At 35.5% G+C, this 17256-nt stretch overlaps 1 protein-coding gene across 15 annotated transcripts in view; it reads left to right on the top strand.

Moving 5' to 3' along the window:
- SLC4A7 (solute carrier family 4 member 7) overlaps positions 1 to 17256 on the top strand; it is a 91211-nt gene that overhangs the window by 63888 nt on the left and 10067 nt on the right. For all 15 annotated transcript variants that reach the window (XM_079301427.1, XM_079301425.1, XM_079301430.1 and 12 more), the window contains 13 exons: positions 1085 to 1231; positions 2563 to 2666; positions 4198 to 4372; positions 6788 to 6921; positions 7464 to 7709; positions 9815 to 9920; positions 11326 to 11487; positions 12399 to 12512; positions 12981 to 13142; positions 13399 to 13650; positions 15799 to 15867; positions 16307 to 16480; positions 16835 to 16966. In XM_079301427.1, the coding sequence (XP_079157553.1) occupies positions 1085 to 1231; positions 2563 to 2666; positions 4198 to 4372; positions 6788 to 6921; positions 7464 to 7709; positions 9815 to 9920; positions 11326 to 11487; positions 12399 to 12512; positions 12981 to 13142; positions 13399 to 13650; positions 15799 to 15867; positions 16307 to 16480; positions 16835 to 16966 (1977 nt within the window). The remainder of the gene's footprint in view (positions 1 to 1084; positions 1232 to 2562; positions 2667 to 4197; positions 4373 to 6787; positions 6922 to 7463; positions 7710 to 9814; positions 9921 to 11325; positions 11488 to 12398; positions 12513 to 12980; positions 13143 to 13398; positions 13651 to 15798; positions 15868 to 16306; positions 16481 to 16834; positions 16967 to 17256) is intronic.

The following is a 17256-nucleotide window of genomic DNA, read 5'->3' as shown; positions in this document are numbered from 1 at the left end:
AGAGCCCTATTGGTTTGAAAGACCACAGAAGGGAACCAGGACTCTTTAAGTGTTGCCATCTTACTGACCAAAATCACTATGCTTTAATTTTGACTTCACATTGAGCGCCACCTACTGAATTGCTGATAATTTTTAAGGTAATCTGGCAGAAATGCCAGTACTTTTTACTCTAGAACAATTTGTAGTTTGGTAATGTAAGCTAGAAATTTGCCATTTTGCAATTGGTAATGAGTCTGTGAATACAGTTTTTGTTCAGTGTGAGAATTTGATATTAAAAGCTTTAGTTGCTGCTTCTGATCTTTTTTAGATGGGCTGATAGGATTTTTAGGAATACTGTAGATTAATGAAATATAAAAAAATGTCAATTGTTTGATGGTCTAAAAAGACCTGAGTAGACTTCAAAGATCTGTTACAAGGTTTAATGATCAGATTTACTGGTATTTGGAGAAATACAGTTCAGGTCTCAAATGTACAGAACAATTTAGGATCATCTTCTGCAAGCAGTTTCTTATAGCAAAATAGCATTTTTTTCCTCTGTGTATATTAAGTGCATCTTGGAGTTAATGTTGTGGTAGTATTTAAAACACTACAGTGTTTTTAGTAAGTTTGCTTTCATGTGCTTTCTAAGTAGCCTTCTAAATTAATTAAGGTAAGTGTATAAAAATGGATTATTATTCTTAATAAAAACTTGTGGTTTGAAGCGTGAAGCTGATTGAAGTATTTTTTGTCATGATTTAGTACAGCATAGTGGTACAATGGCTATAGGGCAGAAGTATTCAGACAATGGTGCATTAATTTGATGTCCTGAATATTGAAGATTAACTTCTCATTTAATTTTAGAAATTAATTCAATATTCATTTTGAGTTGGAAGATAAAACTTCCATGTTTTATGGTCCATAGGAATGTGCAGTAGTTTTTAATATAAAAGTATGTAAGTAAAGTAAAAGCCAAACTTTTGAGGACCTACAGAACAGTTTCCATGCCTTTTAAAAATAATCAAGTGTAATCATTATATAATGATAATCAGTTCCTCTTTCAGAAAAATAAAATAAAAAATTAATGTCAAGTACTTTCTTCTTGTAGGTTTTCCATGATGTTGCCTATAAAGCAAAGGACCGAAATGATTTGTTGTCAGGAATAGATGAGTTTTTAGACCAAGTGACAGTCCTGCCTCCAGGAGAGTGGGATCCATCTATACGAATTGAGCCACCAAAAAGCGTTCCTTCCCAGGTAAAGAGAGAAAAATGGTCCAGTCTGTCTTGTAGTGTCTTGTGTGAACTGAGCATAGGATTTGAGCTGCTGAGTCCAGAGGGACAATCACTGCCCTCATCCTGCTGGCCACACTCTTCTTGACACACACCAAGATCTCATTGGCCTTTCTGGCCACCCTGCTGGCTCCTATCCAGATGGCTTTAAAGCATCAGGAAACTTCCCACATCCCACATTTTGCAAGAAAAAGTGGATTGTCCATTTAAGTTAGAAAAATATTTAGAAAGAAACGAAGAAGAGGAAAAAGGCATTAATCACTTTTCTGCTGTGCTGTTAATTTAGAGTATTTCCTTTTGAAAAACTGAAATGAGTTCATGTGAGAACTAGAAGAATTGGGAGAAATTGTACTTGAGTTCATGTTACCAAATTTTATTAGTCTAGGAGTGATCAGCAAGAATATTTTAATTACTGTAAGAACTTCTGTTTGCATACAGCATTGATTGCAATGTTTAATATATTTTGTAGCATATACTGTTCACAGAATGTTTATGAAATAGATAAAAGTCAGTCATATTGCTCAGTTTTGATGAATTAGGCTTAGAATGAGAACTAATGAAAGTGGGTCCTTAGAGAGACTTTCTTCCCCTCTTTTCTCTTTACAACTTATAGGAAGCAGGGGGAAGACCACTGCTTTTGGTTCAGAAGGTTGACAGTGGTGTTTTTGTTCCAGTGGTGGTTTGGCAGCGTGGGTGGAATAGAATGGGGTAGCAGCAGTGCAGTTTATTAATGAATAGCCTGAGGTTACCATGTAACTTGTTTCCAGAATAAGCAGGGCTCAGGGTTTTTTGGAAGGAAGGCTCAGCTGAAAAATTTATGAGGAGCTGGTAAGCAGCTTGCTCAGCAGGGGAATTACTTCTCATTTATATTTCAGCTAAGTACTGTGTGTATCATAAAAAGAGGTCAGTTTCTGATGCATGTTAAATATTTCTGCCCTGGAAATGGAAGAAAAAATGTATCTAAAGATTTGTCTCATGGTTGATCCTCTACGGTGTGTTGAAAATCTAGGCTTTGTTTCATTGTGTTTCAGGAATCTATTTCATGTAGATACAGGGAGATGAATACTGTTGTGCAAGGTACTAATGAGGTCTTCCAGGTGGTGTTGTACAGTTTTAGTCATCTGTACTCAACAAAAGATCAGTTTGGAAAATGGTGGACTGCTGATGAGCTGGGAATATGAAAAAGGGTGTGGAAGGCATAGAATTTCTGCACACTCTCTTTTAATTAAACTTTTTAGTGTAAAGGCAGGCTCAAAGGCTTTTTATTCCCTTTTTTCCCCCCTATCTCCTCTGTAGGAGAAAAGGAAGGTACCTAAATTTCCAAATGGATCTACTCCTACAGGAGAGGCTCTTAAAGAAGAAGGCCATCATGCTGGACCTGAACTTCAGAAAACTGGAAGGTGTGTTCACTTCCCTAAATCAAATTAATTTCTTCCATAAAGAAATAAAAGTGATAGATCATCATCTTAACGATTGACATTTAAACATTAAAAAAATCACAGAACAAGTGTCAGAGTGCATCCTTTGTCCTTTTCAAGTGTTGGATTCTTGCCTGTAAGTGCCAATGTGCTTAAAGTATTTTCAAGCCTCTGGCAATGTTTCTCAACACATTTGTGAAGGATTTCACATAAAATGCTGCCTAATTTAACTAACTGACTTTTAAGAGTTGGGTTTTAAATTTTAATTTTCAGGAGCATGCAATTATCATAATTACAGCAGGAATATGCAATTTTCAGCGTTGGGCTAGGTACTAGAAAATCCCATTAATGCAAATCTGCTTTATTAAGCATACATGAAATGGAACAAAAGAAGTAAAAAGTGGCCAAAAGTAGTTTTGTATTGGTTAGCTTTGGGTTTTGGTCAGGTTTCTTAGAGACAAAATAAAATTGAAGGAATTTATTTCAGTTATTGTTGTTCTTTGTTAGTTCAAAAATATTTTCTGAAGAAGTCTCCAACATTGGAAATACCTGCTTATGATTTAACTTAAATGTCTGCATTGAGAGTAGAGATTAAATCAATTGAAAAATTTTGTAATGTATATACAGTGTTATCCCCAGAATAATAAACTTCCAAATCAAATGCATCTTTTTCATACAGTTGCAAGAAAGACTTGACAACACTTCTGTTGATTTTTACCATAGTGGCTTTGTTACAATTAGTTTTTATTGGTTTTGTAGCCCAAATGTGGAGCTGAAAAGTTCATTTCTGCTCACAGAATTATCTGTGATAATTCTTTTTCTTTTCTTTTTCTTATGAGTGTTTGGGGTTTTTAAAATAAAAGTTAAAACAAATTTTTATAAATGCAAATTAATGTTTAGTATTTTAAAGTCTTTAAGATTTTTTAAAATTGTTTTTTAAATTCTTGTTAATAACTTACCCAGTTGAACAAACTTAGATATTTGGTTTTATTCTAACATTTATAGAATATCTGTGTACTCCAGATAAGAACATTGTTAAAAATGATAGAACTAAATCTTTTCATTGACGTAATCATATGTATGTAGAGAATTCAAATAAAATGCTACAGCTCTATGTTGTAGTAGTAATATTGAAATACATCCATGCAGTGATCTTGTTTGAGGTTTTGCATATTTCTCTGTTCCATTGTTGTGCATATCATAAGACAGATTTGACATAAAGCGTCGTTTAGGTAAAATTGTTTGCAAAGTTATTTTTCAGTATCTAGCCCATATATAAGAAAACCCTTAGCTTTTAAAAATGTGGGTAACCTGCTTGTTTGTATGTGGAATACTGCTGAATTGGAATAGATAAGATTCTCATTTACATTTTTAATTGTTATGCTTTAATCTGGATTATGAAATAGCTAATTTGTGCCGGCAATAGGCACTGGCAGTCATGTGTAGCCCATAGTTTTAAACTAGCTAGAATCCTTTAGTGTACAGTTTGACGAGTTTCATCTCACCTATTTAGGCTTTTTGGTGGTTTGATACTTGACATCCAAAGGAAAGCACCTTTTTTCTTGAGTGACTTCAAGGATGCATTAAGCCTGCAGTGCCTGGCCTCGATTCTTTTCCTATACTGTGCCTGTATGTCTCCTGTAATCACTTTTGGAGGGCTCCTGGGAGAAGCTACAGAAGGCAGAATAGTGAGTACAAAGAATGGTAGTGGCCAGGCTTATAGACCTTCAGAGGCAAGTCACTGTGTGCATTTGTCTCATTTATTTATACTTGTATTTGAAGAATTTACCCACAGCACTTGATTAGCCTGTCCCAAAGCAGATCTTCCCCAAAAGGTAATTGCTATGGAAAATGTGGGGAACCTATGTGAACAGGAGAAGATGCACAGGGGAGGTAAAAAATGTTAATCCTGCCTTATTGGATGAATGGCTTCACGACTTGAGAAAAGGCTTGCATTGCCTTCTTTTTGGCTGCTTAAGAATAATGAAAATTAGTAAAGGTGCACCATCCCACTAGGCCTACTTTAGGCAAAGTCAGAGGCTCAAGGATCACCAAGCACAAGTACTGGCCTTGAGTAGTAGGCCTATGAGGATGATAATAATGCCTGCAGTGTGTGGCCAGCAGTCCATTTATGAAACTGATAGGTTAATACTTGCACTAATATATATGTGTTGCTGACAATAAAAGGAAGTGTCTGAGGTTTATCAGCAGAAAATACTCTTCATTGTAAATTACTCAAATGTAAACCACACACATACAAAATTTTAGTAGTATTATGTTGGGCAGTAGATAATACCAGCACCTTTTTCACCAGAATAACATTGCGCTTTAGTTTTTGAAGCAGGGAAAAATTCCTTAATATCAGCAGTGTTAGTAGCTTAGTGACGATTTGGCTTATGACTAAACTAGTTTGAAGTGTATTTTCTGTTTTTAAATCTATCACAAAGAACCAGGGCTTTATCCTTTTGTGGGAGGGAAGGAAGTATTCAGACATGTCCTTTACAAATGCTAAAATTCTGTTGAAGCTTATAACGTTACAAAATTCTTCTTGTTACTTAAAGAAATTTTTAATCTTGTACTATATTAAAATTCAGTTAACTATTTTATCTCTTTCAATTATTCCTGTTGACTCAGATATTTATTTATTGATGTACCACTTCAAGCTAATAGAGAAATATAGAAATCAATTATGTTTTTTCTGCGTGCTGGTTTTGTCACTGTAAATGTAGGAATGATTACAATTAAATTACAATGTAAATTTTGAATGTACAGTATGTATAATAATGAAAGTACCTTCCTTTCAAAGCTTGATTCTCAAACACCTTCTTTCTTTTAGCTATCTGGAAATGTTTGCGGGTTTGTTCCTGCCTTCAGATACTTGGTGTGCATCATTGAATAAAACATTTAGTTACTGCACACACATGTTCAAGCACAGTAGCTGACATTGTAAGGTACACAGTTTGTCTTTGAAACCTTCCCTCGCATTCTCAGAGGCCATCACCTCCACAGTGCTCCTGTCCCTGCCACCCTGACTGAGAGCCCCAAGGTTAATGCATTGACTAACCAAAAACACTAATTTAAAGGTAATAGAACAAGAGACTGGAATTATATTTTTTTTTCCCTAATGTTATTAACAAAGGATTGTTTTTCATTTTTAAAGCCCCAGTTCAGCAAATCATTTTGACCATTTTCAGATGCTTTCCTGAATTGGAGCTCAAGTTTGCATAATTCTGTTTTCTTAGGCTTGCATAATTTCAAAATAGCAAATGGTTAAAAGTTCCACCAGGAACACTGTAATTCCATCACAGAAATCTGTAATCCATGACTTCTCATAGTGGTAGGTGGTATAATTAACTATTTTCAAATAAATTTAATATCATTTTAGTATTTAAAATTCTGGCCTCTTTCTTTTGAGGTGCATTGTAACTGGGTATTTTTGGCAGAAAATATTATAGGGAAACATTTAATTCAAGAACTGAAGTAGATACCTTAATTCCTTGAAAAGAAATGCATTACCAGGTGGGACATTGGTTTACTGCTCATCTATTTTTGGTGTCATGTATACATAAACCAATATTCTTCAGTAACTTCCCCTGCACCTTTGCCTGTCAGCTTGTTTTGTTTTGTTTGTTTTTTTTTTTTTCTTTTGTAATGCTTGGTTGACTGATGCAGGTTTGATACGGCACACTGTAGGTATGTTGCAAATATAAATATCAATTTTCTTTACAGATACCATTAATTTTTTTCTGTAAACAACATGTTGAGGAGCTATTTTATTTTTTCTTTGTTTGGTTTTTTTTTGAAATTTGCATAATTGTTGGTATGCTTTTCCTCCAGAGCAAGCAGGGTTAGTAACTTGTTCTCATGGTTTTGGATGGCTTTGTTTCTCAGGGGTGAAGTTTTCAAAACCTTGTCCATGGTATTGTTTCTGCAAAACTGTGTTAAGTTATTCTTGTCTCAAACATGGGTATTAATTGCAATGTGTTTACATCTTGTCTTGTTTCTAAGTTAATGCATCTTAAAGCTTTATTTATGAAGATGTGATGCTAGATGCTAACCTGAAAGGCAGCAAAGTTACAGCAGTTTTTTTTTCCCCCAAACAGAGTGCAATAGAGTCTCTCTTTGGAGCCTCATTAACTGGGATTGCCTATTCTCTCTTTGCTGGGCAGCCTCTTACTATCTTGGGAAGCACAGGACCAGTTCTAGTATTTGAAAAAATATTATTTAAATTTTGCAGGTAAGTGATGTTTATATTGGCTTGATGCACTTTTTAACATTCTAGCCTGTTACAATTGCTGTAATTGAAAGCAGATATGCAGTAAATCTGTATGTCCATGGATGTAAATACAATGGCAAGAGACTGAGAAATTGAGATGGTTTGGCAAACCTGAATGAGAAAATCAGTGATAAGAAGTGGCAAGGACTTAAATAAAAGTTATATTCTGACTATGTGAAGTTGTTGGCTTTGCTTCTGCAGGGGTAAGCAGAGATCCATCTGCCCTCTAGGAGAAACCATCTGGGTAGTTCTGGCGAGATCCATCCCCATGATGCTTCCCAAGCTAGGTAGTTGCACTGTCAATCCTAGAAACACCTTGCAGTGTTGCTTTGCTTTGGTGGGAGATGAGACAAAAACAAAAAAAAATTCTGCTTCCTTCAGAGCTAATATCAAGCATGAGAAAAGTGCTGAATACCTATAAAGCTTGGCCTCAATGTCTTTTCAAATATATTATAGTACAGTTAGATTTTGGCTCAGTTAATGCTTTTTCTTTCTTCACACAGGGATTATGGTCTTTCCTACCTCTCCCTGCGAACTTGCATTGGTCTGTGGACTTCATTTCTATGCATTGTGCTTGTAGCCACAGATGCCAGCAGCCTCGTGTGCTACATCACTCGATTTACTGAGGAAGCTTTTGCAGCGCTCATATGCATCATATTTATTTATGAGGCATTGGAAAAGCTTGTTCATTTGGGAGAAGTGTATGCTTTCAATATGCACAATGATTTGAATAAACTGACTTCATATTCGTAAGTACCAAGTCTCTATCTCTTAGTGAAATAAATAGGAAAATATAGAGAGGCATATTGTTTAAATGGCAGTATGTGGCACTTCCAGGAAGGGTAGGAGGAATGCTAGGGGTAGTATGGGCATGAGAAACCTCCAGAAAATTCTATTCAGGATGCTGTAGAACTGAATTTTCTGTGTTAGCTATGGGTGGTTGGAAGGGATAAGAGGCTGTGACAAAGCCTGCTTTGTTGCAGCTTTACTAAAGGTCAGAACAGGACTTCTGCCTTGCTACTTGCTAACTTCATGAAATAGGATGAGTTGGGTTACCAGCTCACACCTGCCAGATGAAGAATCCTGCTCACTGTTGCTCAGAGAAAACGGCTCATTTCTCCTAGTTTAAATGAAATTATTTAAATGCTAGTTCTCCCCTCCTGTTGGAGGACCTGCATCTTCCAACTTTAGTTGTACCTGTGTGGTTACAGTGTGGGTGAGGGACCTCCACAAGGTCATGTCTGTGCACCTGTGGTGAGGTCCCTGCTTGGTGCACTGGGCACTCATTCCCTAGTTGGAATGACCCTAGTCAGCTGCTCTGCCTGGCCAGGACAGTGATCATCTTGCACACAGGGTGACTTCTAGCAGTGTTGAACCAGATCTGGTTTACTGTGTTTCCCCTCCAAGATCTCTTCTCACTTTTACAATCATTCAGTGCTTGAGTATTTCTTTCAGGGGAAAAGTGCAAACACCCTGTCAGACTGCTTCTTGTATTCACACTTGACATTTACACTTCCCTTTCTACTGGCTGTTCATCCTTCTGTTTCAGTGGCTCTGGGTCCTCACTGGACTTGGGCATGTTAAATCCACTGCTCTGGCAGAAACTGTACTGTAGGTCATCTGGCACTTGGCACCTGATTGTGTTTTGCCACAGGCAGGCCATGAGGGTGGGGGCAGGAAAGTGGGATTTTAATTTGGTTTAGCTCTGTGTTTTTTGGGACATACCACAGTGTTCAGTTTGAGTTTTTCCTGCATTTTTTTCTCTCACAAAACTGTAGGAGATACAGCTGTTCACAATTGCTTTCTTCTTCCTTTTACTTTCTTTCTCTTCCCCACTGTGTCACCCCCAGTGGGGAAAAGGGTACAGAACAAGCATGTGCAGTTAATTAAACCACAAAACAATCTCAAATACTCTTACATTTTTGGGGGTTTTTTTTGAATTTCTGCTTATCTACTTGGTGGCGAGCTTTATCTTCATTGCCTTTGTTGAGAAATTTGTCAACTCTTCCTTCAGCATTACTGTTTATTTTGATGCCTTGACCAACAACTAATGATGATTTGTCTCATCATGCTTGTTGTTGCAATTCCTTTCTCTTCCAATGATTCTGTGGAAATTGTACTTTGTAGGAGTTACTGCTTTCCACTGCTTTCCCATTTCTATTTGTTGGTACTTTAGAATTCAGTCAATGAAAGAAGATTTGTTTACCTGGTATTTTTTAAATTACCAAACCTTATGCTTTGCAAATCTAGATTCTTTTTGTCCATCTTTACCTTCACACCACCAGGACGCAGATTTTCCCTTCTGTGGTTCATTGGGGGTTTTTTCAGTGTCTTTAGTGAATCTCATAGAAAAAGGAGACTTCTTGCTTATAACCTCTTTCTTCTCTTTTACATAAATGCTTACTTCTTAAGCTTACCAGTTGGTGTACTTGAATAGCTTTATTTGAAAACATCCTGTTAAATCAATATTCAGTCTGTTGTGTTTTGGGGATTTTTTTATCTGGTGTATACTTCTGTCAGCCTATCTGATGGAAAGGATTCTGCAGTGCAAGTTTGCAAAATGCTGCAATAGAGAGGGACATTTTTACTTATACCAAAATATTGCTAAAATGTATATATACAGTTGCTTTAAAGCTGAGCACTGTAAGCATTTATATGTTTGGTTAGCTCACCACACATTAAGTATGGTGTCTTACTTGAGGGTGACCTAATTCTTCATTTCCCCTACCCTCTCAATAGTTTTGGGTCATGTGATGTAAGGAAAAGCCTCTTCACGATTTTTGAATTTCATTCAAATTGCTGCATTTTGGCACACAGAGCTTAAAAGCATGTGAACTTTTCTTCTTCCCCTCAGATGTGTGTGTTCTGAGCCTGAGAAACCAAGCAATGAAACATTGCGTCTGTGGAGGACTATGAATAAGTCTGGGGAAGATATAGCATGGAGTAACCTTACAGTTTCTGTGAGTATCTGAAAGCTGTGCATATGTATTGCTGTGTGTGTATGTGCATATGCATCAAAAATAAATACCTGCAGTTTTTATAACATCTTTTCATCTGATTTATTTTTTTAATTGAACCTGGACTTCTTTCCATAAAACTGTGTTTTTGAACTCTGTTAAATTTCTTCTGTAAGGCTTTACACAGTCATTGTAGAGGACTGGAGGAGTGAGTCCAGGGAAGTAAATGCTGATATAAATGTCTCCTTGAGGTAGCCACCTTAATGCTCTTAGATACCACAATCATCTTCCTGCAGGTGAACATGATGAGGTGAATAAACAAGAGTTCATTTTCTTCCAGTTCCTGAAAGAAAGATTTTTATGTATATCACATCATGATGTGATGATGGAATTTGTAAAGTGCGGTAGCAAGCACATTTCATTAGTTTGTTAGACAGTAGTACAAAATTCCAACAGAATCAATGGAACTACCTAAATATTGTTTGGAAGAAAATAATTATTTGAAATTGAAAATAACTACTTAGAATAGGCCTGAAAATATTAACTTCTGAAGTGGATATTTTATACCAATATTTAATTTTGTGTGTAGGTGAAGAGGAGGAAAGTTACCATGTGCAAGTGTTCTGGAAGGCTTTTAGAGACAAATTGTTTTGCTGATAAGTAGTTTCTTGGGCAGTGTGCAGTGGAATAAATGCAGCTTTGCTTACCCTGGCATCTGATTCCTACCTGCATCTTGAATGACTTGAATGCTGTTCTATTTGTTATGCTTGCAAGGTTGTGTGCCTACTTTGGCCACCTGAGGCTGTCCAGAGCAGTGGATATCTGTGTATGGGTCCCCTTGTGTCTGAGCATAGACATTCACACTAAAGCACCACTTCAGCACCGCAGAAATTCCATGTAAAACCTCAGTGCTTTACTTTACTTGTAGCAGAACTGGCTACCAATGGTTCCTAGTTTGCCATAATCACTTAGGATGGCAGTTTCTTTTGAACTTAGTTTTTATATTTCCTTCATGTTAATTATTTATTTTATATGCTTTTTCATTTATATGCCTTTACCTCTAAAGCATCTTAAAGCTGATACTGGATATATTGCTTTTTCTGGGCAATCTTGCAATGCTTTGAAAAACAGAATAGAAGTAACATAACTGTAAAGAATTTATTTCTTCTTGGGCTTCTCCCAGCATTTTGGCATCCTGAAATAATCAGTGGTGGCTACTGTGGCTTTTCTAGAACAGACAGCACACATCTGGCTTTTTCAGGGTGAGGTAATGATGAAGGAAAGAACCCCCTTTTTGGAATTATGAACATTCTCAAATGTGTTTTCTATAGGAAAGTTGGATTGGAAGCTTGGTTGAATGTACCAAATGAATAGAACATAGACGTATGAAGAGTTTTTCTCTTTGCAGGAATGTTTAGAATATCATGGTGTGTTTCGTGGATCAGCCTGTGGCCATCATGGACCATATATTCCAGATGTTCTCTTCTGGTCTGTCATACTATTTTTCGCAACATTTTTCCTCTCCTCTTTCCTTAAGAAATTCAAGACCAAACGTTATTTCCCAACTAAGGTAATTCTGATTAGAGATGAGACTATTGCTACCTTGTAATATATACCTTAGTAGAATTTTATGGCATTGAATTCTGTCTTGAGAGATTTCTTTTAAGACAGGAAAAGAAATTAAAAGTCAGCTAATAATTGGAAAATTTAGGACATTTGAGTAAAGAAATCATCTGCAGAAAATTTGTTGCTTATTCTGTATTTTTGTAGAGTTATTAAACTTTGAAAGACCTAAGTAGTCCATCTCCTTACATTGATTGGTATTGCCAGGTATTATTAGTAGAGACAATATTGCTGCTCTTTTCCTCACCACCATACAAAACTATTAATTGCTTTCCCCAAACTACTGATGTCTATTGGGTTTTGAGTGGTTCCCCCGGGGTTTAGTATTTCTAATAGATGCTAATGTGATAATTCCTTTTAGATTGATTTATGTAACTTCTTGTACTCAAAAATTAAGTGGTTAGATCTGCTGCAAACCTTAGCTCATCCCTGTAATGTCTTCTTAATGTTTAATAAAGTTATCTTTGATAATATAAATGTATTGCTAATAATCTGCTTCCTATCAATTAAAACATGAAATGTATGAATATTACTGATCTAAGGTACCAGGAAATAGCTGTGATGGCTGAGCCTTCTAATGGGATTGAGGGGAGAGGAAGATGATGGAGCTGTTTGAAGTAATTTGCCTCTTGCAGTAGACCACTTTTAAATGAGTGAAAAGTTGTACGAAATAATTGTCTTTTGCAACTTCATACTACGCTGGCAGGCAGCCTAAATTTTAAAGTAACAAATAGATAATGTTCAGTGGTGTAGTGCAGTTAAATAAACTTCACTTTTTATAGGGGAGAAAATTGTCTTTCTCATATGCAGATTATAATGGTGAAAAAGCAAGACTTAACATAAGTCTTTTCTTTATAGGTGCGTTCTACCATCAGCGACTTTGCAGTATTTCTGACCATAGTAATCATGGTTGTGATTGACTATCTTGTAGGAGTACCTTCTCCTAAGCTTCAGGTTCCAGAGAAGTTTGAAGTAAGGAAAAAAACCTTTGAAAAACACAACTTTTAAAATGCTTGCAGTTTTATGAACAGTAGAACAAGCGACTTGTATAGAAACAGATTTTTTTTTTTCTATTTTATTAGTTTATGTAGTTGATGAAGTAGTTTCTCTTTTGTGTTTTGGGTGTTATGTTTCACCTGACAGAAGAAATTGTGTTTTGTATTATTACTGAAAGGGAAGCATTCTTCTCTGCAGATGTACAAAATTAAGGAATTTAATAGATTTGTTTTAGTTTTTTCTGCATAAATGTCATGTTCACCTGTAACAGCTAAATAAATCTTTCATCAAAGCCATTGGAAAACAACCTAAACCTGTACTTAGGAGACTGATCTACTGTTCATTGAAACTGTTGGTAGTGATAAAGTCTGCATTCTGTTTTAGTCATTTAATTCTTGTTGTTGATTGGTTAGTTGTTTGTTTTTTTTTTTTTTTTTTTTCCAGCCCACCCGAAAAGACCGAGGATGGTTCATAGATCCTCTTGGAAGCAATCCTTGGTGGACACTCTTGATTTCTGCTCTTCCTGCTTTACTCTGTACCATTCTCATTTTCATGGATCAACAAATAACAGCCGTTATTATAAACAGGAAAGAGCATAAACTGAAGGTAAAAGTGATTTTTATGGAAGTCTAATGTTGTGTAAGGCAGATTTATTTTAAATCAGATTCATTCCAAAAATTTGTGAAATTACCATCAGCTGCTAAATATATGCATAAATTGACAAATCAAGAACAAATATAGTTTTGTGGATACTCTCAAAGTATCTGACCTTTGTAGTTGCAGGTTATTCACCTGCTGAGTTAGAAATATGGTATCATATAAAGAGAAAGTTTATAAAGTTATTTTTTTCTTACTTTTACAGAAAGGCTGTGGTTATCATCTTGATCTGCTCATGGTTGGTATTATGTTGGGAATATGTTCTCTCATGGGCTTACCGTGGTTTGTTGCTGCAACTGTCCTGTCTATAAGTCATGTTAACAGCCTGAAAGTTGAATCTGAATGCTCAGCACCAGGAGAACAACCAAAGTTTTTGGGAATCCGGGAGCAGCGAGTGACAGGATTGATGATTTTTGTGCTGATGGGGATGTCAGTGTCCATGACCTCTGTGTTAAAGGTAAAAGGCAGTTTTCCCAAAATATTTTCTTTGTGCTTTTGATTTTGATGTTTGTGATTTAGCATTTCATAATGCAAGAAAGTTCTGTTATGTTATATAAGATATGCCTGAACTCATTCTCAAATTGCTTTTTTAGCAACAGATGTTAGTTAAACAGAAACAAAATGGAAGGATGAAAGAAAATGAAATCCTAGAAAGCTAGGAATGTAGTGAGTAGTGAGAAAGCAACTTTTCTGTGTTGCCTGATTTTCTTGCCATCTCTTTTTTAGTTTCTTGGGTTCATGTTACCTGAAAACGGCAGTTTTTCTGTGAGTGCATAAATGGAGAATGAAAAGGAGTGTGATAAAGAAGTAAAGTTATTGAGCAGAAGTAATATAGTGTAGCAGTAGAAAGATTGCTTTAAAAGGGAAAAATTGCATTTTTCACTTTTTGTTCTTCATCTTACTAAACTTCATTTGATTTTTACTGTCAATATTATTTTCTGCATCATCACAGTGTAATGGGCCTTTTGCAGGTTGTGTTGTAGCATCAGATTGCACTTTATCTCTTAATTTCTAGCCTTAGTGACTTTTCAAAGACTCTGTTGGAAAAAGGATACTTAGTTCAGTTGGTTTTTTGCTCACATTTACTAAAATCTCTTCAACTTCTGTTTTGTTGTTTCAAATCCAGTAGTTAAAAGGAGAAATGGAAGAACTATCTTTTTGTTGCCAGAAATTCAGATATTGCATAACTGCTGGTATTTCTAAAGAACTTTGTAAAAGTCTTTTTAAACAAAGAAGGATCTCAAGTAATTTCATAAAAATGTGGCTTCTCAAATTTAGATAATGGGAAAGAATAATCCTGTAAACATACAGCTGTAGTTTAATAAGTAGTTATGTATTATAAATTTTAAATAGTTGACCATTTATATGTCTATTAAAGAGTATAAAGATCTGAAAATAATAAGGCCATGGCAGTTACTAAAAATAAGTATTCCTATTTGATAATGACTCATTAAAAAGTTACCAAGAGCTCAGCTGTATAATGCGAATATTCAGAATCAAAAGCAGAAGTACTGAAATAGATTTATTGTTGCTCAAAAGCAAAAATTAACAGTGCTGGTTTCTGACAAAAAGTGTTTTAAACCCTGTATTTTAACTTTTTACTTTGTGTTTTATGGACCCAGGGTAATAGGAATACAATTATTACTCTTTGCTCTTTAAGAAATGTTTTTCTTTTTCAGTGTGAATGACTGTTATTGTTCAAAAGAAGTAAGGAGAACAAAGTTTTGCATCTGTCAGTTGCTGTGCTTTTGTTCCATGTGTGGATTTATACTGATTTAATGCAGTAGAAGATACAATATCAAATTACAGATCTTTACTGAAGACAGTAGAGAGACACACACACGCAGTAATAAATCCCTAAGGCATAGTTTTATTTCACACTGTTTAAATTAAGGTTTTTGCTCAGTCTTGATAACAGCAGTTTTTGTTAAGATTTCACATTGTATCTTGGCTGTCCTTTTCTTGAATTTTAATGAATTCAGGAGCAAAGAGGGCTTCACTGCAGAGGTTTGATGCAAGTGCCACTGAAATCAGTGGACAACTTTGTTATCTTAGTAAGCTTTAAATTTATAAAAATATCACACAGGAAAAAATTATATAAGCTGTCTATTATATATTACAATTGTAATTATTATAAATATTATCTTTAAGATTTTGATTTGTCTTCTTACTGGAGCAAAACTTAGCTCTGAATAATTAGCACATTTTCATATCTCAGTAGGTATGGTGAGATTTTTGTATTGTCTGGTCCAGATATGCAAGTGTTCAAAAGTAAAACTTAACGTGGCAATTTCATGAAGATGTACAGAATACAGTAGTCTTGATACAGTTCCTCTCAAATAGCAACATAAAGCAGTATACTTAGCATGAATAGAAATTTTGATTGCAGCATAAGGCAGAACTACTTTTTTTATCCTGGTGACAGCCTTATTAGTTCTAAATTTTTTTGCTGCTCAATGATACATATGTATTCTTTTAAATAAAGGCCTCAGATTTCACTTAAATAAAATATGAAGTAACTTAGTCAGTGCCTTTCTCTGATATGGACTGCTCTCTTATGTCATGTTGATTCCACTTTTAACTGTGAGTGTTTTTTCCTCCCCAGTTTATTCCGATGCCAGTTCTGTATGGTGTCTTTCTTTACATGGGAGTATCTTCATTAAAAGGCATTCAGGTAAAGTCTGATTTTAATGAGCTGTTCACTTTTGTTTAACATTGAATGAAAAGGAGACTAACACCCTGCATTATGTAAACCACAGTAGAGTTGTGCCATATTGTCTGAATAGCATGGAGGATAATTTCCTGAGTGAGATGTTCAGGTATATGTTCTTACAGTATTGTGTCTTCACTTATCAGTTCTTTTTTTGGTGATCTTAGAGTAGTGTAGCTAAGAAACAGATTTTCTGAAATATTCTGAAATAAGTTTTTATTACTTCTGAGAGGAAGGACACCCCCCCACAAAATAGCCCCCAGTTCCACCCTCTTGAATGTTTACTGTCTTTCACTAGTATTTTATTTAGGATTATCTTACATTTCTGTAGTCCCCTAAATATTTTCTTCTGGAAAGGCAAAACCAGAAAATTAACTGAAGAATAATTTTATTTTCCATGCAGTTTTTTGACCGTATAAAACTGTTTGGAATGCCTGCCAAACATCAGCCAGACCTCATTTATCTACGTTATGTGCCACTCTGGAAAGTCCATATCTTTACAGTTGTTCAGCTCACTTGTCTAGTTCTGTTGTGGGTGATTAAGGCCTCTGCAGCTGCTGTTATTTTCCCTATGATGGTAAGTTTTCTGGTTTGCCATTTAATAATTATTGTACAAGGTTTGCATGTATCCTTCAGGGTCTCTTCAAAAGATGTTTGCTGCCCTAATGAAAGACGGGAGTGGGAAAGAAACAAAAAGCCCCTGTAGTACAAGCCATTCACTTTTGAAACACAGAGACTTCTCATTTCCTGAAAACAGGCAATTCAGTTGTGAATAGCTATTGAAAGTGGAAATTACTACCTTTGGGGTAAAATAAAATCTAGTACTAGAACACAGGGCTTCAGTTGCAGATTCTGAATGTACTCTGTGTGTGTGCATTTTTGTTCATTTGTATAGTTTAATATAAACTGTTTTGTCTGTGGTTCCCTTTAGGTTCTAGCATTAGTGTTCATTCGCAAGCTGATGGATTTATGTTTCACCAAAAGAGAGCTTAGCTGGCTTGATGATCTTATGCCAGAAAGTAAAAAGAAGACAGAAGATGACAAAAAGATAAAAGAGAAAGAAGTAAGTGTGAAAACAGTCAAACAGACCATGTTATAAATTTCTAGGAGATACTTAATGCAATTTAAAGAATTCTGTGTGACCTGAGCATATGGCCTTATATACCTGATATATATTTTGAAATTCTTCACTGAGGTGAACTTCTTTACTAGAGGAACTGCTCCTGGTGGTTAAGGAATTAAATCAGTGCTACAGTTACACTATTTCAAACTATGATTCTTATTTGTGATCAAAATTTTCAAGCAAAGTGGAAAGAAGCAGTTGTTAGCACAAAAATGTTGGGTTTTTTGTCC

This window comes from Erithacus rubecula, assembly GCF_903797595.1.
Source record: "Erithacus rubecula genome assembly, chromosome: 3".
Lineage (NCBI taxonomy): Eukaryota > Metazoa > Chordata > Aves > Passeriformes > Muscicapidae > Erithacus > Erithacus rubecula.
Note: the sequence above shows the minus strand (reverse complement) of the source record. Positions and strands in the feature narration are given on the sequence as shown.